The sequence below is a fragment of the Leopardus geoffroyi genome, chromosome D4 (genome assembly GCF_018350155.1).
Source record: "Leopardus geoffroyi isolate Oge1 chromosome D4, O.geoffroyi_Oge1_pat1.0, whole genome shotgun sequence".
Lineage (NCBI taxonomy): Eukaryota > Metazoa > Chordata > Mammalia > Carnivora > Felidae > Leopardus > Leopardus geoffroyi.
Window position 1 is genome coordinate 11,053,612 of NC_059342.1, and position 25,228 is coordinate 11,078,839.

The 25,228-nt window shown below is 45.2% G+C and overlaps 1 protein-coding gene across 2 annotated transcripts in view; it reads left to right on the forward strand.

The window, feature by feature from the left end:
• Nucleotides 1–3,799: 3,799 nt before the first annotated feature.
• Nucleotides 3,800–25,228, forward strand: part of PGM5 (phosphoglucomutase 5) — a 185,354-nt gene continuing 163,925 nt past the window's right edge. The window contains exon 1 of one of the 2 annotated variants that reach the window (XM_045469642.1): nt 3,800–4,139. In XM_045469642.1, the coding sequence (XP_045325598.1) occupies nt 3,879–4,139 (261 nt within the window). In that variant the 5' untranslated portion in view covers nt 3,800–3,878. The remainder of the gene's footprint in view (nt 4,140–25,228) is intronic. The other variant, XM_045469643.1, reaches the window with a different exon arrangement.

The following is a 25,228-nucleotide window of genomic DNA, read 5'->3' on the forward strand; positions in this document are numbered from 1 at the left end:
AAGTGAAATTTGGAAATGCTAGGTTAAAGTTAAATAGGTTTCTTTCCTGTGGAACTTCACAGTCTTTTTTATTTAAAAACGTTTTTTTTTTTTTTCATGTTTATTTTATTTTTGAGAGAGAGAGGGGGAGGAGGGCCAGAGAGAGAGGGAGACACAGAATCCAAAGCAGGCTCCAGGCTTTGAGCTGTCAGTACAGAGCCTGATGAGGGGCTCGAACTCGTGATACTGCATGAGATCATGACCTGAGCTGAAGTCAGAGGCTTAACCCACTGAGCCACAGAGGTGCCCCCTGGAACTTCACAGTCTTTAATATGCTAATGTGCTTTGTGAATCTACAAGATAAAGTGTAAAGTGTTTCAACACTTGCTGGACTTGCAAATTCTTTTTTTGGGGGGGTGGGGCAAAGGCGGGTCTAGCGGAGGCAGCTAGGGTGGTTGCTATATGAAGACGGCAGCTGACACCTTTTTGAGGGCAAGGTAGTCCCAAGGGGAAGGAAGGATAGATCAGTTGTTCCTGTTACATGCCTGGGATTCTCAGGGAGATGCCTTTCCCCAGAGGCTCAGGGAAGTCTGAAAGGCGCCTCTAGGCAAATAGGGCTCCCCTTCCTACAACGCAGAGAAGCTCTGAACTCAGCCCAGCGTGGTGACAAGCCCCTTAAAATCAGGGAAGTGTCTTTATCCCTGACCTAGCCCACTGGGGACAGAGGAAGGGGATGTGGGGGCTGTCACCAGGCAATGGTCACAAAGCTAGTCTGAGTCTCTCCCCAGACAAACTGGGCCTGGGAGCTTAGGTCAAGAAGCTCCCGCTGAAAAGCTCTCAGAGGTTTTAATGTAAAAATGTGCCTTGTGACGCTGCCAGAATGAGGCCGAGCGTGCAGGAGTTTTAGGTAGCCTGACCATGCAGCTCTGCGTGGCATGCCGGAGGCCCTGGTGTTCGGAGGAAAGCCCTTTGGGAAGCGCTGATCTTATCCACACTGCAACACATTTATTGGATCCAACTTGCCCGACTCTGAGGACACCTTTGAAGAGATTTCTTTAGTTCCTAGACCCTTTGTGTAGGTTTCAAGGGCAAATGACTCTCTGTATCTTGTATTTCCACTGTCAAAAACCACAGGACAATTCAACCAACACATATAGAGTATCGCCTATGTCCAAAGACCCTTTACGTTCAGTGGTGGTCTACGAAGAAACACACTAGCCCTTGCTCTATGGGACGTGAATAATAATAGGCAATGGGATGCTGATGGCGATACTGGGAACATCTGACATGTATTGAATGCCTTTCTGTTTGTCAGGCGCTGTACTAAGTACTTCAATCTTCCCAACAGTGAGGTGAGGATTATAATAGTTCTTGTTTCACAGTGAGGACAGGGAGGCCAGGAGAGGTTAAGGAATTATTCTAAGGTCGCGTACAGCTGGAGGAGAGAAGGCATCCATGAGAAAGGTGTAGCAGCACATGAAACAAACATTCCTTATAAGCAATGCAAAGAGTCGTATGCATTCCGTGAAAAGAAAAACAAGTTTTCAATGACTTGATCAGTGAAAGTGTCCGTTCTGTGGTGGACGGTTATGGTTGGTCACCCGTCTCTTGTCCCTCTGGGGGAAAACACCCCCTTACTTTGGAGGCACTGTTTTCATTTTCACTCGGGTCTGGTTGTGTGGTTGTACACGTTGCCTTGAGCTGGACCAGTCAGTGTCTTTGGGAACCTGGAGCTTAGAACCAAGGGAAGAGGGTTTCCTCTTGGCTGGTAAAACTGACGCTTGTCGGAGATGCCCGTGCCTTGTCCTCAGCCCTTGGAAGGAGCTGGACTTTGGTAGGAGAAACAACGCTGGCGGTGGAGACAGGGAGCCTTGTAGATCTCCTGGTCGACTCTGAGGCTTGGAGGCTGAGTCCTTCTCTTCTGTACTGGGGCGAAGGACTTATTCCTCACTCTTCTTCTGGGAATGATACAACCCTGCTTGCAAAATAAACTGTTATTAGACAGTGATTTAAAAAAAACCCACACCATAGACATATACATAGATCCTTAAAGGGTTGACGTTCTGTCTGGTGCTACAGCAGAATGGACTCTTGGGGACCCAAAGAAAAAGTAGAGGTGGAAAAAAAACCCTCAAAACAAAAAACCCCAAACAGCAACCCAACTTTGGTATGTAAGGGGACAGCGGTAAAGTCCCAACGGATTCAGTTGATGGCATCAGTGGTTTCCCCGTCAGACTTTAATGATATTCATAAAAATGGGAGGAGCCATACAAGGACTACTGCAGATGCCATCTCAGCCACTCCCTGGATCTCACAGAAAGCCTCCCTTTTCTCATCTGTAAATTGGGAATGATATGAATGCCATTCCTCCTTCTTTTGTTTTGAGCCTCCAAAGATGTAAAGCCTTTTACCAACTGCAAAACAGCATTAAGTGTGAGCTACTGTTCACAGTTTTCTCACTAGGATCAAAGCCTTTCTAACCCTGCAGCAAGTCAAGCTTAGCCTTGGCAAGTGGACAGTATTTGGGGGAGGACAAGATGCAAGAGATTTCAAGACAGTGGGTTTAGTGGGTGCAAAAGTGCTTGGAGGGTGAAAGGTGATAGAAGCAAAAATAACAATTGTTCTTCCCTCTTTGGGTTTTATCCTTTTTGTCCATTCTCCCTTCACTTCTATTTTCTATGGGGTGTTTCTTGGTTTTGGATTTCGGGTGGGCTTTACGGAGGCAAAGCAGACCATCCCGAGCCCCCACAGAATGAGAAGATTCATGGAAAGGACCCGGAACAGTTCCTGGTGCTGCCTTCTGGTCCATTTGAGTTTATGCATTCATTCCTGTGGGATATTAAGGGCTTTCCCCTCCTCCTGTTGAAAGTGATGAATCAGGGTAGGAGCTCAGCTGTGTGGACAAATAGTGTGGGACAAGCCTGTTTCTAAGCAGGAGCGAGGCTCGGGAGGGTAAGAAGAGTAAGAAGAATAAAGAAACACATGTCTGTGTTGCTGTCGTTGCAACCACGACAACAAACAAGAAAAAACCCAACACTTTCCACACTGCAGATTGTGCTGCCTTGAGAGAGCCCAGGGCAAAGCGTGGATGGCTGGGTGGGTCCTGCCGGATTGAAGGGCCTGACAGTATGTGATTCCCTGCAACAAATGGTAGTGGTGGGGTGCACACACACACACACACACACACACACACACACACAGGCACGCACACAAGGCTCAGCCTCCAATTTCAGCGCTGGCAGAAGATAACAATTCTCAGTTCGCCTTTCCAGGGTTATTTTTGGCTGGGGCTGTTCGCTGGTGGCAAAAGGTTCAGCCCCCTCCCAGCTCCCTCCCTCGTCCTTGTTCAAAAGAGAAACTTGTGCTCCTAAACTGCCCACTTGCAGGGAGACCGGGAGACAGGGCTGCGGTGGGAGGGGAGAGAGGCTGGGGGGTCTCGGAGAGGTCCCCAAGTCCTGCTCAAGCTCTCACCGACCCCAGGCTGTTTTCTGGCGGAGGGTGTGATCCGAGGAGAAGCGATCGCCCTGGGGGGAGGCTTGGGCGGGGCGCGCGAGGAGGGTCGCCGGGGGCCGGGCTAGCCGGCCCCGGGGAGCGGACTTGGGGACGCCCCGAAAGCGACTCCAGCTGGGGCACGACACTGCCAGCGCCTCCGGAGCTCCGGCCCAAGAGGGAGTGGGGCAGGAGCAAACTTTCTTGGGCGAACTCTGCCGGGGCGGCGCGGGGAGGGACGGCTGTCGGTGCCGCCGGAGGGCGCAGGGCCGGCGGCGGAGGGGGGGCCCGGGGCGCGAGGCGGAGCCCGGGCGCGCCGCCAGGCTGGTGGGGAGGGGGAGGGGGGGTCCGGCGGGCGGCAGATTCCCTCCGGCTCCCGGGAGCCGCGGCAGGACCGGCCAGGAGGCGCCATGGAGGGGAGCCCCATCCCGGTGCTGACGGTGCCCACGGTGCCCTACGAGGACCAGCGGCCGGCCGGCGGCGGGGGGCTGCGGCGGCCCACCGGCCTCTTCGAGGGCCAGCGCAACTACCTGCCCAACTTCATCCAGAGCGTGCTGTCGTCCATCGACCTGCGCGACCGCCAGGGCTGCACCATGGTGGTGGGCAGCGACGGCAGGTACTTCAGCAGGACGGCCACCGAGATCGTGGTGCAGATGGCCGCGGCCAACGGGGTGAGTGACCCGCCCCGGCCGAGCCTCGCTTCCCGCCGCGCCGCCGCCCCCTGCCCCCCCCCACTCCCGCCCGCCGTCCCCCCCACCCCCGCCCCCCACCCCGGGTCCTCTCCTCCAGCGGCCCGCAGCCTCCCCGCGTCCGGGACGCCCCACGGTGTCAGCGCCCACCGCCCCCAAGGCCTTCAGGGTTCCGCCTCCGGGGACCCCGCCGCGTCGCCCTGACCTCGCCCGGACTCGGCCCGCGTCCCGCACCTGCCCGCGGTCCGGTTGGGCCTTCTCCTCCCCAGCCCTTCACAACTATTTGTTCTGACCCGCGTCCACTGCCCTTCCAACCCGCGCTTCTTCCCTAGGCCGGCAACGCCGTGTTTCCCCCCTTTTTCCTTCTTTTTTTTTTCCCTCCCGTGTTCTATCTGCTGTCCCCTCCTTCCACCCTAAATTTTGGCTCCGCCAGAAATTGAACAGGAGTGTTGTCTCAAACACACCCGCGGGTACACACACACACACACACACACACACACACACACACACACCAGCGTTGATCCCTGACGCATTTGGCAAGAGTGCACCCTAAAGGTTTTTTTTACTATAAGTGGTTTGTGAACCCAGGGCAATTACTTCACTGTTGATCTGATGAGGGTAGGGATGGGGTGGAGATCAGTTTGATGCTCTACAGCCTGGGCTCCCAGTTGTGTGTGTCTGTGGGGGTAGCTCTGAATGATCCGAGATGAGGCTTACGATGCCTTCCTTGAAGCAATTCCTAACTCCTCTGCAAGATGCTCTTTGGCGTTTGACTGCGTTTTGTGTCTCTTCCCCCCATTCTGTTTCCCTCCTGATTTCCTCTCTGTTCTCCCACGACCTCTGCAGGCTTCTTTTGCCATCTGAGTTCTCAGACCTTGGGTTTTCCCTTCTTCTCCCTCCTCCCTTTCTGTCCTACAGCTAGAAACACCTTCTGGCATCATCCCATACCCCAATTTCCTCCTTCCGCAACCAGGCAGGGCAGCTTTCCCACCATGTCTGCAAGAGGGACCCCTCACTGTAGGGGTCTCTGTGGGAAACATTGTCTAAAAGAGTAATTTCAGTCTTGGTAATATGGTTGGGTGCACGTACATAGCACATTTAAGTGAAATCTCTGCAGATGTGTATGGGAGTGTGAACATTAAAAAAAAGAAAGAAACTGAATGGGGTGCCTGGGTGGCTCAGTAGTTAAGTGTCTGACTTCAGCTCAGGTCATGAACTCACAGTTTGTGGGTTCGAGCCCCGCGTCAGGCTCTGTGCTGACAGCTCAGAGCCTGGAGCCTGCTTTGGATTCTGTGTCTCCCTCTCTCTCCGCCCCTCCCCACTTGTGCTCTCTCTCTCTCTCTCTCTCTCAAAAATAAACATTAAAAATTAAAAAAAAAAGACACTAAATAATTATCTGGCATTTGGACTCCCTTTTGCCTTCCTGATCCCCTCTGTTTAGCTTTCTCAACTTCTTTATTTTTTTAATCTTTAGGGCTGTCCATGCTTCATTTTGTCTACTATAATTCCCCTCGCTCAGTGTTTTAGGGATGACGGAAGTGGATTTTTTTTTAAGTAAAATAACCCAAAAGCAATTAGGAGAAAAGAGCCGAGGCGTGTGATGGGTGGTGGAGACGATGCTGCTGGAGATTCAAGACTTGTATTCCTCTCTGGTTCCGTACTTGGGATTGATGGAAGTTGGCTTGAATCGGGGAGTAGGAGACAGGTTGACGAACGGTTTTTTACTCTGTCGGACACAGCTGTTCCCGTGGAGTGACGGAGAATAATGGGCCTTGGGGGAGCTGTGGCAGCTTTCATATTCTTTCCCAGGCCACTTTTTCCGGGACATGAGAGAAATATCCGCTCATTTATCGCGGGTGAGATTTGAGAAGCTACAGTTGTTGATTTGCACGGGCAAATTATTATGAAGCTTTCTTATTTCTTGGCACGCTTGATGATCAGGACTCCACGACCTCTTCAGTGGGTCTCCTCTGATAAATACATTTCATTTACGTTAAGGGTAGAGTTGATTTTAGGAGATAGTGTATGTTAATAAATGGTTAAGATAGAGTCACACTTAACCTGGTGGTTGTTCCGTGGGACAGAATGACAAGTTAACATACACATATAAGCACCATCTCTTAAAGTATCCGAAAGCATTATTTCTAAAATCGGTGGGTATGGGCGAAGGGAATGGTCCACATTTATCAGTGTTTCAGGCAGCCAGTTTTAACCTATTTTTTTCCTCATTTTGTTCACCTTCTTGAGGGCTTTTGCTAAAGCCAATGGATGACCTGAAGGCTGGCTTCAGGAGAACGGGGGTTTACCAAAAGCCAGATTGGTCTTGAATGATGGGTAATTGATGAGAAGGAGCTTGCCCCCTGACTTGGCCTGCGGAGTTACACTCAGGAATGAGGAGTTTTGATTCTGAAAGCTTTTGATTCTTGCCTTTTTAAAAAGAGTTCGCGTTAGACATTCATAATAGGCCAAAAAGATTGTAGAAACATACAATGTATTCTCTTGGAACTGACTTGGATGTGACTGTGTGGGTTGCATTCTCTGTATCTGAAAAATCTTGGTTTTGATAGAAGAAGTTAATTTCACTATACAGTTTAATGTTAAAAAAAACCCAGAAGTTGCTCTTTGATTATATAATTGCTGAAGGGGAACAGAAGTTTGGAATCTCCAAAATGGTGGATGGCACTACTTATGTTTTAATATACCATCGAGCTTGAAATAGCTTCTCAGACATATACCTATTCAATTTGGGATAAAATTTTTTTTATTATAAAATTATGAAAATTTCAAACTTTTGGAAAAGTGGGGAGAATAGATAAATGACGTCCATATGCCCATACCCTAGATTGTTCACATTTTCTTTCTATATATGTTTCATCTTTTTTTGAGGGCTATTGTACTTTAAAGTATATTAAAGAAAATGACATTTTATCCCTAAATTCAGTGTGGATCTGTAAAAACTGAGAATCATTTTCTTGATAGTTACAATATCATTATCATCCCAAATAAAATAAAACATGATTTCTTTGTATCGTTTATTACCCAGTACACATTCAGATCTCCTCAATTATTCTGAAATGTCTTTCATAGCTATTTTTTCAGACTAGTTTCTTCTACTCAAGGAACACACAGCGGATTTGGTTATTTGTCTTAAGTCTCTTTTAATCTAGAAATTACCTCCCTCTTTATTTTTATTTCGTATTAATGGAACTGACTTGTTGAAGAGACTAGGTTGATTGGTTGTCCTGTAGAATGCCCCTCTCCGCCCCTGACCCTTACTTGAATTTTCTGATCTTTTTTTTTATGGTGTCATTTAACTTTTCACTATATTTCCTGTGTGTGTGTGTGTGTGTGTGTGTGTGTGTGTGTGTGTGTGCACGCACACTAGAAATTAGTTCAAAAGGTTTCATTAGATTCAGGCTCAATATTTCTTTTCTTTTTCTTTTTTTCTTTTGCAAGACAATTTTATAGGCACTGATGTATATTCATGTTATATCTTGTTAGGAAACATTCTCTGGTCGACCCATTATTCATGATGCTGAGATGATTATAGGGCTATTGTGGTGATTGCCTCTATCTTCCAGTATTTTCCCCCTTGAAACTAGCCAGTAGCCTGCAGAGTGAACTTTGTACCATGTGAATATCCCTTTCCTATCAACTTTTATCTGATGGTTTGAGCGTCTGTTAATGATCCTGGCTTCAGTGGTTTATTTCATTAGGGTTTGCAAAATGATTTTTGAATTCTCTAATTCCATCTACATGCGTTTAGCTGCATTTTCTTATGAACTGGGCATTTTCCTCACTATTGGGCTATTTGGTTATTCTGTAATATAGTTCCTTCTGGAACAGCAGAATACATGTTCATCTTTCTCTCTTTCAAAAATGTTTATTTTTGAGAGAGAGAGAGAGAGAGAGAATGGGGGAGGGCAGAGAGAGAGCGGGGGACAGAAGATCCAAAGTGGGCTCGCACTGACAGCAGGGAACCCTATGAGGGTCTCCAACTTGGCAACTGTGGGATCATCTGAGCTGAAGTCAGATGCTCAACCAACTGAGCCACCTCGGTGCCCCTCTTCCTCTTTTTAAATTACCACCTTTCAGAATAAGGATTTGGTGGAATAGCTACTTCCGCTGGTGACACGTGAATTTTGCTTTGCTTTTCCTCTTTTGAATATCACTATGGACTCTTGAATTTGTATACAATGAATTTGAATGGATTAGTAAATAAAGGAGAAGAGATTTTTTTTAACCTGTTTTTGTAATTTTTATGTGGCTGTGTGAACTTATCTAAAAAGTCCCCAGAAGTATTTTAATTCTCTTTTAAAGATACAAACTGTGAGGGGCGCCTGGGTGGCTCAGTCGGTTAAGCGTCCGACTTCGGCTCAGGTCACGATCTCGCGGTCCGTGAGTTCGAGCCCCGCGTCAGGCTCTGGGCTGATGGCTCAGAGCCTGGAGCCTGTTTCCGATTCTGTGTCTCCCTCTCTCTCTGCCCCTCCCCCGTTCATGCTCTGTCTCTCTCTGTCCCCCAAAAAATAAATAAACGTTGAAAAAAAAAATAAAGATACAAACTGTGTTATACTATATAGAGCAAAAGAAAAATACTAAGTATGAGGAGTAAAGAGCATCCTTTAAAAGAACTGGGAAACTTTATTGCTAATTTAAACTTAGTTTGTAACTAATTGATCTTTTATCCTATTTCTTTTCCCATCTGCTTCAGGTACTCTGCAGGGGTTTAAATTCTCTAGGTGTCAGTTTATTCTAATCTCATGAAGATTTCAAGAGCTAAATGCAAATAATGGCTACATTATGAATAAATGCCTTTGCCTTCCTCTGGGTGGATCCATGTGTGACTAAGGGCGTCTCTCTCTCTCCTCTTTGTTCTAATCTTTTTTTTTTTTTTTTTAAAGTCCTAAAATACCTTTAATACTGGACAGATGGCAGCGCTGTGTCTGCCTCAAGACATTTCTGACTTTTTCTAAAGTCTTCTGTCTCTGGAGATGACACTGTTATCATCGCTGTCCGATAGAACTTTCTATGGTGGCGGAAAGGTTCTGTAATCTGTCCTAGCCACTAGTCACATGCGATTATCAAACACTTGAAATGCACCTGCTGTGACTGAAGAACTGAATCTTAACGTATTATTTAATTAATACCGAAATTTAAATTTAAATAGCTACAAGCGGTTAATAGCTATCATACTGGAGAGCACAGCTCTGTCACTTAACATTTGTTTATTTTTATTTTGTTTTTTTTATGAATATAATTTATTGTCAAATTGACTTACATAGAACACCCAGTGCTCATCCCAACAAGTGCCCTCCTCAGTGCCCGTCACCCAATATCCCTCCCCGCCCCCCATCCCCAGCCCCACCATCCACCCTGTTTATCCTCTGTATTTAAGAGTCTCTTATGGTTTGCCTCCCTCCCTGTTTGTAACTATTTTTTCCCCTTCCCTTCCCCCATGGTCTTCTGTTCAGTTTCTCAAGATCCACATATGAGTGAAAATATATGATACCTATCCTTCTCTGACTGACTTATTTCACTCAGCGTAATACCTTCCAGTTCCATCCATGTTGCTGCAAATGGCAGGACTTCATTCTTTCTCACTGCCATATAACTTAACATTTAAAATCTAGTATTTTTTTTTCAGTGGAGCCAGACCGTTACAACCAAAAGCAACTTGAAGTTAACTAAAGTAGGGCACCCAATGCTACCAAGGCATATTTGGCAAACCCAAACGAGATTTCGTCCTATGATAACCACACTCTCTTTTGACTTTAGCCTAGGAGACAATGAGGTATGGTGGAAAAATCACTGTGCCGGCAGCTGGAAGGCTCACTTTCTTTTCCTAGCTCTGTCGTACAAGTTGCAGACCAAATGCTTCAGCCTCTTGAAATACCTAGAAACCACTTGTTTCCTCATCTATAAATTGGGTATGACAGCATCGCTGAATTATCCTGGGAATCAAATGGAGAGCTGCCACCAAAAGCATTTTGTAACATCCGTAGCTTTAAGAAGGTGTCAGGGAATATCATTGCGGCCCGTGAATACATCTCATACAATAATGATTTGACTGCATGTATTGAACAGAACGGCATAGAGCTCTGTCGCACGTTTTAGCTGAGAGAAAATCCTCTCGTTGATCGGCCACACACCATACTGGCTATGGGATAATCACCACTGGTAATGGTAATGTTAGCAGTACCGCTCAGTTTACAGAATTCAAGAACTCCTCGGTGCCTTGTGAAGTCTTTTAGGGGTAGAAGTTGAAGGGCAGTGGTATGAAGAAGGCTGGGTCAGCAAGGGACTTGGGTGTGGCTTCGAGAAGGTTGCTTACACTGGGTGTGTTTGATTCTAATGGGCCACTAAAAGGTGGTTGTTTCAAAGAATGGGAATGCACCTGCCTTGACACTTCTTAGAACTATCTGGGTTACAAATTTTGATGTGGCCCCAAAGAAAAAGGAAAATAGATTTGCAAGGGAGGCAGGGTGGGATGTGGCGGCATGTGGGATGTCCAGAGGGAAGCAAGCCGGTGTCTCAACACCGAAACCTTCTTTCCTGGAATGGATCTGGAAACCTGGGCTGGGCCGGCTTCGGGTCTTGTCTCCAGAAGGGAAACAGAACCGGATGGTGACTGCTCTGCATTTTCCGGTGTTCACTACAGAATAGGTGAATGGAATGAGCTGCTGTGGCCCAGACATTAGGAAGAGCGGGTTTGGGATACACAAGAAAGCCCTCGAGAGACTGCTAGAACTTTATCTTGCTTCCCCTCCCAAATCCCCATCCCTGGGTTTTGGAAGTGGCAAGTCTATTATATGAGAAATAGCAAATTTTAGGGTGTCCTTGGCTCCGTCCATCTTCCTGTTCAGTCAGTTCATCCTTGAATCTTTTAGCCTCAAGTCTTCATTCACTCTTTTTTTTTAATGGGGAAGGAAAAGGAATGGGAGAGGTTTTGTGAACAGCTGGGCCCTCCCAGTTGCTGGGGTGGGTTATTTTAAGCTTTGTTGAATGTGTCCAGAGACCCAGATGACATTTTTAACTAAGCTACTTTATTAAATCTTGGGATAAAGCATAATGATGTTTATTGAACACACACACACACACACACACACACACACACACACACACACCAGCCACAGTATGTGTGAAACTTGCCCTACGAATTTTCTATAAAACATCTGTTCTCTCTGAGCCCTTCGTGAACTATGCAAGTTTGGTAGTTTCTGTTAAGACTTGAGGGATAGAAGTTGGAACCTAGTTTTGAGGAATCTAAGCATAGGTATTGGCTTCACTAACCTTAACCTGTATCTTTTGGGCCCTAGCCACTCTTGTGTTAGACAACAGTAAGGTAAGCGAATCCTGTAATAGGATTTGAACAGGATTGTTTGAGAATGACAGGCAGGGGGATAAAAAGGTCTGGATTTCCCAGGGATTTTTAAATCGAAGGTAGAAAGCTCAGTGTCCTTTGTTAGCCTACAGCTTTGACAGTTAATTGCCCGCACTCATGATTTGGCCAATATGCCTTTAATGTTTACACTCGCATAGCCAAAGGAAAAGCTTTGGGTCCTTTTATCTGACTTGACTCTCACTGATTACGAATAAGAGGATATCTGGAATATATACAAGGCTTGTTAACATCCACATTTTCTTAAGCTTTAAATACCTTTCATCTCCTGTATGTTTAGTGATGTCAAATTTTGGAGTGATGCTTGTATTCGTAGGAAGAGAAAATTTTCAGGAACGCTCAATCTCCAAAGAAATCCTTTCCCTTGGCATAAAGTCACAGAAATCTTCTTTCCCTTTCCAAGTCTCCACCTATAGGTGTTTTGCATAAATATAATATTTAATTGTTGCCCTTCTATTATTTTCCTCTAAGAAGAGTCCTCTTTTGTGGCTAGGGGTATCTGGTTTTGTTTTTTAGGGCTTTCTAATGGAAACAGAAAAGTTGCAATCAGAAGACCAGAGTTTATTCTATTTGGCAAAAGATGCCACAGAATACTGGGAGGAGAGTTTTATAACAAATGGTTAATATACGTAGTGTATGAAAAGCTTTTCCAAGTTAGTAAAAAAAAATCAGAAAATTCAGAAGAACTATTGTCCACTACAACGACAAACACCTAATGAGGATGAAAAGGACATCCTCATTAATAACTGAAGAAATAGAAACAAAAAAAATCCATCAAGATGAAAAAAATTGAAAGCACTCAGGGTTGGCGTGAACGTTGGAAAACTGTCATGTTAAATCGACATGTTAAATTGTCATGTTACATGGGAGTTAAATCGATAAACCTTTTGGCTGGGCAGTTTGGCAGTGTGTGTGTCAAAAGTAATGGACTATTTTTCCAATAATCCAAGAATCCCTTAATCTAAGAATCTATCCTGTAAATTTCCTGATACGAATGTGGAAACATCTACGTACAAGAATACTCACTGCCGCTTTTGCAAAAGAGAAACGTGTAAACATTTATATGTTTAACAGGAGAGAACAGGTACATAATTTATGGCACGGTCACACCATGGATGCATTAAAACGCATGAACAAAGGAGGTGGACCTATATGGACATGAAAAGGCTGTGAATGATCGTTTATATTCAGTGAAACAAAGCAATTAGTAGGGGATCATGGGTAGCATGATGCCACTGTTGGGTAGGCATAGAAAATAGGGTTGGAAGGACATACTCCAGCTAACAGGTAACAGTGAATACGTCTGGGGTATGTGGGAACATATGGTGGGAGAAGGAGAATCTTCTCCCTTACTACGTCATATACTTCTCTTTACTAAATGATCATCCATGGATGTGCATTGCTTTGGTCATTCAACACATCAGTAAAGAATAACAAAGCAAAAAGGAGAAGCTCTGGGTTTGAATGATGACACTACCATTTGTAACTTATATGACCGTGGAGAAGTCACCTGGCCTTCTGGGATTTGCTTCCTCCTTTATCAAAATTGGGAAAGTAAAACCACTTTCTACACATCTTCCAGGGTGGATGGGACGATTGAAGACGGTAATGGATTATTAGGAGTAATTTATTCATGTAACACAATTATCACCAAACTCTTTCCCTCCGAATAGAATAAAAGGACGTGTGCACGTACATTTTCTTTTAGTCTCGGTAACTTTACGGATCAGAAAATGCCTGTTGCTGTGGAGATCACAGTTCTTTGGTAAGGCTTCTACTGGACTTTTGGTACTCTGCCATGCTGCGGGCTAAGGCTTGGGCGGTGACTCCTGAAGTCACCATCCCGTCCCCGCTCCTCGTGTGTGCACACGCCACACACACACACACACACACACACACACACTCATGCACACACAAACACACATGCACACACACACACCCTGCCTCGGACATCAAGGTGGCAACAGCTGCTCTGGCATGGACTTGAACTCAAAGGATTGTTTTTCTTCGCAGGGTCTGTGCATTATTTCCTGTTACGAATTAGCCGAGTCCGGGCCAAGCTTTTCCACACCTTAAACCTTTCTGAGGCTTGCGCTGTGTTAAAGCAGAACACCCCTCTACCGAAGCCAGCTCTTAATCTGCTCGTTTCATGAGGATTTTCCAGTCTAATGGACTGGGCCACGTGAGAGATTACTGAGAGGAACAGACCAGGCAGAGGCTAAGAGACTCCACGCTAATCTGCTGAGGCGTCTGAAAATGCACAGCTGTAGGCACTAGAGATGCGTTAAAGTGTTCGGTCAGGATGTTTGTCAGGGGTGCCTGGTCCTGCAGCCTTGCTGAATGTTTGGTTAGGAGGCATAATCTTTTTTTGGACAGCATCTCCCAAATGTAAAGTGACAGATGCTAACGCGGAATATAATACAGAAGACCCAGCCCTGCTGTCATAAATAACAGTAAATTGTTGAATCTTGCTGAGTTGTAAATCTTTTCTTGCCAGGGGTCTTTAGTTCACTGGAACAGAGTATAAGGAGTGGGGGCTCTTAGCAAATGGCCTGTGATTATTTCCCAACCAGACAGAAATGGGTCTGATGGAATTTATTTAACAAGCCACATAAATGCATTTTAATGGATTGTGACAACTACTCTGAAAAAAAAACCACATGGCTATAGAGACTGAGTTTTGAGGGGAACATATAGGCACATATACGTGTGTGTGTGTGTGTGTGTGTGTGTGTGTGTGTATCTTCATGTATATATATGTGTGTGTGTGTGTATATATATACATATATATAATTTTTTTCTGTCTACCTATAAATGTGCCAGATGGAAAGTATTCTTAAGCATTTAGAAAGTTTATCAAATAGCTTATGTGTGTGCACATGTGCACAGAAATCCCCCTCCTCCAAATATATGTCTTCTTCCCTGGATGTATTCAAGAGGAGAGTAGACCAGATTTCAGAAACATATGAAGCCTGCATAGACCCGAAGGAGGTGACTTAATGTTCCCAAATGATCTATGTTTCTATGATAATGAATAGAACTTGTGCTGGAGTTGGATGGGCTGAAAGTAAGAAATATAAGTAATATAAATCATACTGTTCTAGGCAGGAATCTGTCTTGCAGGGACAGCTTTCTGCAGTGAGCTCAACACCACGGGTAAGTTAGGAGATCGGCATAGCACATAGCAGGAGACAGTACACGTCAGAGGCACAGACAGGGGCAAGGAAAGAAAAAGATGAAGGTCACGACAGGGGTACAGACATGGTCCTGTCACTCCTTACCATGGGCGTCAGCAGCTTCTCAGTCAGGAGGCCTGGTGGTCGAAGAAAAAAGACCTTGTACTTATGTAGGCAGGTTACAACTAATTTGCTATTTCATTATTGGCAGACTACATTCAGTTTACCTGATTTTGTAGTGTGGTTTTAGTCCTCAAACGCTTTTTAGTTTCACATCTAAAAACCTCGGGTGGAAGAACGCTTTTATATTAGTCTATGAAGGATGGTACATTTAAATAACGGAAGACTGGGGCGCCTGGGTGGCGCAGTCGGTTGAGCGTCCGGCTTCAGCCAGGTCACGATCTCGCGGTCCGTGAGTTCGAGCCCCGCGTGGGGCTCTGGGCTGATGGCTCAGAGCCTGGAGCCTGTTTCCGATTCTGTGTCTCCCTCTCTCTCTGCCCCTCCCCCGTTCATGCTCTGTCTCTCTCTGTCCCAAAAATAAATAAACGTTGAAAAAAAAAATTTAAAAAAAATAAAAAAAAATAAATAACGGAAGACTATATAGACGCTAAAATCGCGTTGTGGAAGAATAGTCAGTGACCTAGAGATACAGACGGCACGGAAGGGCTGGATATATTAAGTGAAAGATGTAGGTGACAGATAATCCCTTCTGCAAAAATATGGAACTATGTAAATGAAAGAGACAGAGAGAGAAAGAGAAACGGAGATACCAAGATACAAACAGTACACACAGAAAGTTAACAGTGTTCATTTTTAGATTTACAGATCACTCTTATTTTCTTCTTGCTGATGTGTTCTTCCTAAATGTTCAAAAAAGGAATGTATATAAGTAATTATATATATTTACTGAATTATATATATTTATTATATATATTGTATATAATTATATATTATATACAACATATATATAGTATATAATTATATTATATTATATACAATATATATTATATATACTTAATTATATATATATACATATAAATATATGTAATTATATATAAGTTTATATATAATATATATGTATATATATTATACACTTATATACACACATATAACACATGTAACATACCTACACATATATGTTATATACAATGTATATTATATACATATAATATATACATGCACATGCACACATAACACACATAAAATGTACACACACATTTATATATTACATATATACATGTTACATATGTATACATATGCACACATATGTAATATATAACATATATGTTATGTGCATATGTGTATGTGTAATATGTATATATAACATACATTATATATAATGTATATATGTATATATATAGCATATGTGTTATATATATTTGTAATTAGAAAACCATTGTAGGTTAGCAAAACAACAAATTCATTCAATTGCTATGAATTACGGAATTCACACCTGAGAATTAAGAAATGGTACGAGGAAGAGGAAGGAAAGCAAGGGTAGGGCCCTGAGTATTTACTTGGTGTCAGACACTGAGCTGGAGCTTGCTTACATTACCTCCTCTCACCCTCCATCCGTTAGATAATAAAACCAAGAGACAGAAGCACCTTGCCCGAAGCCACATAGCTAGCAGGTGGCGAGGCAGTTTGTATCTCCTTTCTTGTTGGATCCCTAAATCTCAGATCATCTCTGGGCACTCAACTCTGCCTTCTTGACCCAGGTAGATCCAGTGGTTCCTATCCTGGTCTTTATTTGGATTGATCACTTCATAAAACAGCAGCAAATAGACCCTTTCTTATTTTATTTATTTTTATTTTTTAAACGTTTATTTATTTTTGAGACAGAGAGAGACAGAGCATGAACGGGGGAGGGTCAGAGAGAAGGAGACACAGAATCTGAAACGGGCTCCAGGCTCCGAGCTGTCAGCACAGAGCCCGACGCGGGGCTCGAACTCACGGACAGCGAGATCATGACCTGAGCCAAAGTCGGCCGCTTAACCGACTGAGCCACCCAGGCGCCCCGACCCTTTCTTATTTTAGTGAGCCAAGTTCTGTACCTTAAGGTGAAGATTTCAGTATTTTCCAAGCACTGAATTACCTAAATACCAGAAGGGACAGAAGTTCTAAGGTCACCGCCCCCATATTGCACCTGAGGAAGGCTAGATGGCCTGATTCTCAATGACCTCTTGAGAAATAGGACTTGGGCCAAACTTCTGGATGCCTGCAACCTCTCTGCACCTGTCCGGAAGTTAGGGACTGAATGCGAAATCCATCTTGGTTCGATTCTAGTGGGCTCTCGTCTCCCCTTCCAGCCCCTAAGTGTGTGCATACAGACTTCCAGGGGGACGGGAAGTTGAGGATGGGCTGTTACTCCCATCTGGTCTCCATGTAACACAGCCTGTAACTGCATAATTATCCATGTGCAAATGGAGAAGTCCCTTGATGTTTGGATAACCACATCCATGTCTTGAGTTTGTTATTTCTCGAAATTCCACTTAGCCGTCTCCTGCTTCCTCATGTACCGCACTGCACAAAGCCTGGCGGCCCTCCCTGGCAGCTGGGGCTGAAAGGCGGAAGGACGCCCTGCCATCATGGCAGCCTGGCTTTGGCCTTTCTTCATGGGTTTTGGTTTTTGTTTAGCCGAGAAGACAGGAAATATGTCTTTGTGTATCTGGCTTTCCATGCACTCTGGAGATGGCCGTGGCGGTGGCTGTGTGGTCCCGCACAGCACTCGCTCTGTGAACCATCAAGGAAGCTTCTGTTTATTGCTCTTTTTGTGCTCTGATTCCCTTCGGGAATTGCAGGGCTGTGACACTGCGAGTGGAGAATATTGAGGAATGTCATGCTTACTTTTTCTTTTCTCGCTTTGGGACTCTTTTTAACAAGTGACTTGTTTAAGGCTAAAAGGAAATCATCCGGGGGGAGGCATAGTTAAGGGAGTTCGTTCACACATGAAAACAATCCCGTACTCATTAGTGTTACGTGACCGGGGAAAACTCACGTGGCGTCAAAATTCTGCCCCTACTCTGAGATCCTCGCCTGCGGCTTTCAGCTGCACAGCGCTGCTCTCTAGGACTTTGACTTAATTAGAAACTGTGAACTCGTGGCTAAATCTAATTTAGGAGAATCGTCGTCAGCGACGATGCTATGCCCGTGCAGGGGTGCAGCAGTCCTGCCGCGGTCCAGGTGAGGTTTCAGAGCTGATGGGAGGTACTGACAGCAAGTTAGGAGAACGGACACAGCGAGATGGGTTAAGTACCCGCAGCCGGGAAATGTGGCTAATTGCATGCTGCCCCCTGCTCCGCCCTCTCTGTCCTAAGATTTTAGGAGTCCCGGCTCAGTAGGAACAAGCTCATGCCGTGTCTGTCTGTGTCTCTGTGTGTCTGGGAAAGCGTGTGTCTCTCGTTTGTCCGCGTGACAGTGTTCACGTGGCTACCTGGGATCCGTACGTGTGTGCCACCTGTTGCGTGTGTACCTGACCGTGCACTCGGGTCCACTTTGCCCCTCTTTCCAAGCGGGAACAGAAGGACGTGTTCCTCGGTGGCAGGAAAGCCCACCCTGGTCCCCCCTCCTCCAGCCAAAACCAGATCACGTGGAAACTGGAGAAAGCCCTGCGAGGGGGGGGGGTCAGGAGGGAGCAGCAGAATGCCTTGACGTGGACCGCCCCCCCGGGCTGCAGTCTGGGTTTCACTCGGGAATACAAGTCAGATGCTGCTTCAATGCCATAAACAAAGCCAACGCTGCTTGTGTAAGTAGACTGACTCCTTGCACTGCAACGGTCTGCTACATTGGCCCCGGGGGGGGATGGGGAGCATTCCTAGGGTTTCTGTTGGAAAGTGAAATGGTAGTTTAAGGGATAACCTGTTGTCTGAGAGTGAATTTGAAGTGTTGGAGGAGGGGGATGCAATTCGGGGGAGGCAGCGGCGTACTTTGTGTCACGGTTCGTTTCACGAAGGGTTTTTGTCTTTATGGAATCTCATCTCCAGTGAATTTTCACAACCCTGCCCCCTCTCGGCTTTGCAGACAAAAACATGGAGCATCGGAAAAGTGACGTGATTTTCCCTAGTCGGGGGTAGAGAGGCAGGACTCCCATCTCCATCTTTTAACTTTGAAAGTGAGTGCTCTTTGCTTCAACAACAGGGCTTCCGAAGGCTCTATTTCTTTGATCAATTACTAGCTCTTGAAACCACATTTTCCCCAATGACGTTTGCCTTGGCATGACTGGTAGAGGCAGAGCTGACGGAAGACGAGGAAACAGCCACGCAGAGCAGAGGGTGAGGTGAAGAGGAAGGACAGAGATGGCGTGATGCGGCCACCAACCCGGGAATGCAGGGCGGCCACCAGAAGCTGGTACAGGCATAGATCAGATTCTCCCCTGAAGCCTTCGGAGGAAGGGGGCCCTGCTGGAGTTCAGACTTCTGGCCTCCAGAACTACGAGAGACTCACTTTGTCTGGTTTTTAAGCCACCACGTTTATGGCAATTTGCTACATCAGAGCCTCGGGAAATGAAGATAGATTTTGCGTTTGTTTAGAGATTTTTGTTTTAGTTTCTCACGGCTGCTGTAACTAATTGCCATTAACACGGTGGCTTAAAACAACAGAAATTTCGTCTGTCACAGTTTAGAGGCCAGAAGTCCGAAATCCAGCAGGACCGTGCTGCCACTGGGGGCTCTAAGGGAGAATCATTCCATGCCTCTTATGGCTTCCGGTGGCTCCCACATTCTTTGGCATTCCTTGGCTTGTGGCCACTTTCCTCTGATTTCTGCCTCTTCCTCTGGATGTATCTTCTCTCCTGTGTCTCTCCTTCAGTGAGAACAAAGTTCCTTCCCCGCCATTATGGAAGTGGTCCAAATGCAATCAACCCACCACCAGCTGGTTAGCTGATCACCTCGGGAATGATGCCATATTGGGAACTCAGTGTTGGTCTCTGCTCCTGGCAGATCGCACGCCCAGTGGTGGCCGTAGCCAGGTTGGCTTTGGCGAGAGGAAATCCATGTTGCTGAGCCCATGTATAACCTCCCTTCTTGCCACTGTGGCCGCTTTGTTCCTGAGCCCGTCGGTCAATGACATGAGTGGCTGGGGTAAGAAGCTGACCGGTATTCACAGAATAGGTCATCCTACCCACTTGATTTGTAAAGTCACTCTCTGCTCAAGTCACTTTTTAGTGAGCATTCTCAGGGGATGCAAATATCTTCGTGATTTCCCGTGTCTTACCTTAGAAGCATTGTCACTTACTGTCATGTATCTTCTCCAGCCCTTATCGTGCCTCAGATGCCCCCCAACTAGATTTATATTCAACGTACAGCCCTACCCCATTTTTATGGTATCCGTGGTTTAACGAGCAGGGCTACCTGGGTAAAATTTCCAGATAATTCGAACTTAATCTTCTGTTAATCAGCGATAACCAGAATGTTAAAGGGTGAACTTTTATTCAAGTATTTTTTTTCTCACATTAACCTTCTTAAACAGAATATATAGTACCTTTTCAAAAAGGAAATCATTGAGATTCATTTCAGATATAAAGTTGGTCTATAATCTTGACGACTTAACAAATGAGTTGTACCTATTTATTTTTGTATTTTTTCCAAGTCCTGGTCACAAGGCATATAGAACTTTACCTTGTTGTAATAGCGTAACACTTACTTTGTATTTGGCGTTTTTGATTTAGCATTAAAGCGTTGTCTGTGTTCCTTCTATACCATTTAAGAAAATGTCATTTGTTATAGCAAGTAAGCCTTTTTTATTTTATTTTTTTTTATTTTAAAAATTTTTTTTTTCAACGTTTATTTATTTTTGGGACAGAGAGAGACAGAGCATGAACGGGGGAGGGGCAGAGAGAGAGGGAGACACAGAATCGGAAACAGGCTCCAGGCTCTGAGCCATCAGCCCAGAGCCTGACGCGGGGCTCGAACTCCCGGACTGCGAGATCGCGACCTGGCTGAAGTCGGACGCTTAACCGACTGCGCCACCCAGGCGCCCCAAGCCTTTTTTAACAGTAAACAACTTTTATTGCCTTTAAACGCAGTGGAGAGTTATTTCTCACCCCTGTCAGAGGGTTTTGGCTGCTGAGCAAAGACTCTTGGCTTCCATCTTGTGGCTCTGTATCTCCTAGAGCCGCGTGTTCACCGGCACGGAGTCTGTGGAAGAGGCACTAGGCACGCGAGGTAGATCTGTTTCTCACCATCCTTAGCCCAGAAGGCACAGGCGTTACTTCTGTTCCGTTCTCTTGTTCGTTTATCGTCTGCTGTGAAATGAGTCGTGTGGCCACACTAGGTGCAAGGGTGGTCTGGGAAATGTAGCCCCTGGCTGGGGGCTGGAGGGGGGTGCTATTCAATGACACATCTGTCCTGTGGAAGCGGATCATAACGTTTTGTGGGCTGTGAACCAAGTCTGCCACAGCTGCACAACCTTGGTAATTATCCTTTAAAATGGCTGAGGAATATTCTGTATGTTGGTGCATCACGCTTTACTTGATAGGTCCTTCGTTATTTATTCTCTCTTATTTATAAAGATTGTTCTTAATTTTTCACTTCTAACGAATACCACTGTAAGAATACACACACATTCCTCTCCCCGCCCCCCCCTTAAAGATAGTTTCTTTACGAGCAATTCTAAAAAGGTGGGAGAGACAGAAATTTGTGAACAAAGGTTACAAATGTTTTTCAGAGTCATGAATCTACAGACTTATTCCTTGAGGGCGCTGACTAGTGTGATTATTGTCCCTGTGTCTTTCCCATCTTGATAAATGACACCATCACCCATTAAGTTATTGAAGGTAGAAATCTGGGAGTGGATTCTTTCCCTCACTGGCCCTTGTATTCGTTGTTCATTGCTGTGCAAGAAATTATGACACAACTGACGGCCTAAAATGATCACGAATCTTGATTTGGCTCACAGCTAGATAGGTGAGAATTTGGCTCACAGCTAGATAGGTTGTTCTCACCTGGGGACTCTCATGAGGTCACAGTCACATACTCCTGGGGTCTTTGTCATATGAAGGTTTGACAGGGACCAGAGGATCCTTTGCAAGATGATCCACTTGCACAGCTGGCTAGTTGCCACCGGCTGTCAGTTCCTCTCCCTATGGGTGCTTATGCAGGGCTCCTTGTGTGTCTTCATGACAGAATGGCTGGTCCCCTGTAGAGTGAGTCAACAATCCAAGAGAGCAAGACAGAAGCGACAGTGTCATGTATGGCCTCACCTTGGAAGCCACACACTCTCAGTTCTTCAGTGTTCTACTCACCACGCGGTTCTGCCCTGTTGGTGTGGGAGGGTCTGCGCAAAGACCCCACTACCAGAAGGCAAGGGTCATTGGGCGCCATCTTGAAGGCTGGCTACCAGAGTTCCAGTCTTCCGTATTTCATTCCAACTACATGTTCTTTTCATTCTCTCTCTTCCAAAATCTCAAATAGAATCTCCTCGTTTCATTTCTCCTGCCTCTTGCCTAGTCCAAGACTATCCATACTCAGCTCTGCTGCGATAGCCTTCCACCTGATCTTTCGGCTCATCACTCTAAGGCATTCTTCACGTAGCAGCCGTTCGTTTTTCCAGTGAATTAATTCAACATATTAATTGTGTTCTTACTACATAATAGGTTTGTTCTAGATTGTCAGAATATAGCAGTGAAGAAAACAAAGACCTTAGAGCTTCTATAAAGCAGGGAAATAAATGAATAATAATGGGAAGTATTAGGTGGTAATATACATACTACAGAAGATTAAAACAGGCTAAACGAAAGAGAGGGCAATAGGAAAATTAGGAATGTGTGGGTGCTGTATTATACAGGTCTGTCAAGGGTGCTGTCTCTGATTAGTTGACATTGGGACAGAAACCCCAATAGAAGGAGGCAGGCATGCAAATATCTGGGTAAGAGAGTTCTAAGCAGAGGGAAGAGCAAAGACAAAGGCCCTGATCATGCTTGATGTGTCTGAGGGATGGTAAACCAGCCAGTACGGCTAGAGCAGAGGAAGGAGGACAGCGGAGGGCATCAGGTGTTGTAGGGCTTACAGAGGACGTTGACAACTTTGGCTTTACTTTGGGTTGGTGCAAAAGTCATTGAAACGTTTGGCTGATGTGATACAACTTGCTTTTTAAAAAGGTCTTTTGGACTGCTCGTTCTGTGATCTATTTATTTTTTTAAAAATGTTTATTTATTTGTTTTATCCCAAGCAGGCTCTGCATTCAGGCGTGGAGTCCATCGTGGGGCTCCATCTCGTGACTGTGAGATCATGACCTGAGCAAAATCAAGAGTCAGACGCTTAACCCACTGAGCCACCCAGGCGCCCCTCATCCTGTGACCTTTTAAAATGTAAATGATATCAGGTCACTTCCACTGCTTAAAGCCTTGTAGGAATTCCCATTGCACGGCTATTATGATCGTCATGTTTGTTGCTATTATTGAAATTGACACCCCACTATTCTCTATCACAGAACCCTGCTGATTTCCCTCCTAATACATATCTGACTAGCAAATATTATTATTAGGCTGTTTTGTTTATGGTCTGTCTCCTCCACTTGAAAATGTACTCTGGGGATGTTGTGGGTCTTTCGATACTAAATCGTCCCAGGACTCTGTTGTTCTTGGAGCTCTTGTGTTTGTTCTTTGCACATTTTTTTCTGTATCTTCCCTCATTGTCATATTTGGTTGGTGACCTACTTCTAGCAATGCTAGAGTTTGTTCGCAGTTCTATCAAGCTCACAGGTGGTGCCCATGCTGCTGGTCCCTCGAGTAACAAGGGGGTTTGATCACCAAGCTCAACTGAACATTGAAATCACCTGTAGAGCTTTAAAGACTATGAAGCCTTGACCTACTCCTAGATAGGCCAGTATAATTAGTCTGAGATGCCGTCTGAATATTGGTAACTTGAAGGCTTCCTTAGGGATTCTGAATTGTAGTAACATTTGAGAACCACGGGATTAGATGACATTGGTCTCTATTTTAAGACAAAGCATACCGAGTAATGCTCTGTAGGGCTATGTGGCTTTCTTTTTTAAAATTCAGCTTAGTAGCTACAGAAAGACTCTGGCCACACCCATGGATGACTTCCAGATCTCTGCCTAGCATGGCCAGATAGTTTCTCCAGTGTCCCAACACACACTGTCGGTGGCAGAAATAAAATTCTTGCCTTCATAAGAGTGGTTGTTCTGAGTGCATTCAAATACACCTGCTGACGACAAGGCTATAGGAAGCCAGGACTCTTCTGTATGAATTTGTGCTGAGGCAGAGAGAAGAAGGGGATGAAGCAGAGAAAACCTCCATTTCTTTTTTCTTATAATTTCTAGCATGTTCATGTGCAGAGTTTCTAAGCCAGTAGCAAACTAAGAACCTCTTGTGTAGAGGAACCTTCATGAAGGTTCTAAGGTTCTAAGAACCTTCATGCTAACCCTTTGGTCATCAGAACTGGAGGGGCACATGTACCCCAATGTTTATAGCAGCTCTTTCAACAATAGCCAAATTATGGAAAGAGCCCAAATGTCCATCAACCGATGAATGGATAAAGAGATGTGTGTGTATATATATATATATATATATATATATATATATATATATATATATAATGGAATACTACTTGGCAATGAGAAAGAATGAAATCCTGCCATTTGCAACAATGTGAAGGAACTGGAAGGTATTATGCTAAGTGAAATAATTCAGAGAAAGACAGATACCATGTTTTCACTCATATGTGGAACTTGAGAAGCTTAATGGGGGACCATGGGGGAAGAGAAGGGGAAAAAACAGTTTCAAACAGAGAGGGAAGCAAACCATAAGAGACTCTTGAATGCAGAGAACAAACTGAGCACTGAAGGTGGGGGCGGGAGAGGGGAAAATGGGTGATGGTCATTGAGGAGGGCACTTGTTGGGATGAGCACTGGGTGTTGTATGTAAACGATGAACCATGGGAATCTACCCCCCCCCCCAAACCAAGAGCACATTGTATACACTGTATGTTAGCTGACTTGACAATAAGTTGTGTATATATATATATATATATATATATATATATATATATATATATATATAAAGCGGATGTTTCTTTTTTTTTTTTTCCCTAATTTTTTTTTTTTTAACGTTTTTATTTATTTTTGAGACAGAGGGAGACAGAGCATGAACGGGGGAGGGTCAGAGAGAGAGGGAGACACAGAATTGGAAGCAGGCTCCAGGCTCTGGGCCATCAGCCCAGAGCCCGACGCGGGGCTCGAACTCACGGACCGCGAGATCGTGACCTGGCTGAAGTCGGACGCTTAACCGACTGCGCCACCCAGGCGCCCCTCCCTAATTTTTTTTTTTCAACGTTTATTTATTTTTGGGACAGAGAGAGACAGAGCATGAACGGGGGAGGGGCAGAGAGAGAGGCAGACACAGAATCGGAAACAGGCTCCAGGCTCTGAGCCATCAGCCCAGAGCCCGACGCGGAGCTCGAACTCAGGGACCGCGAGATCGTGACCTGGCTGAAGTCGGACGCTTAACCGACTGCGCCACCCAGGCGCCCCTAAAGCGG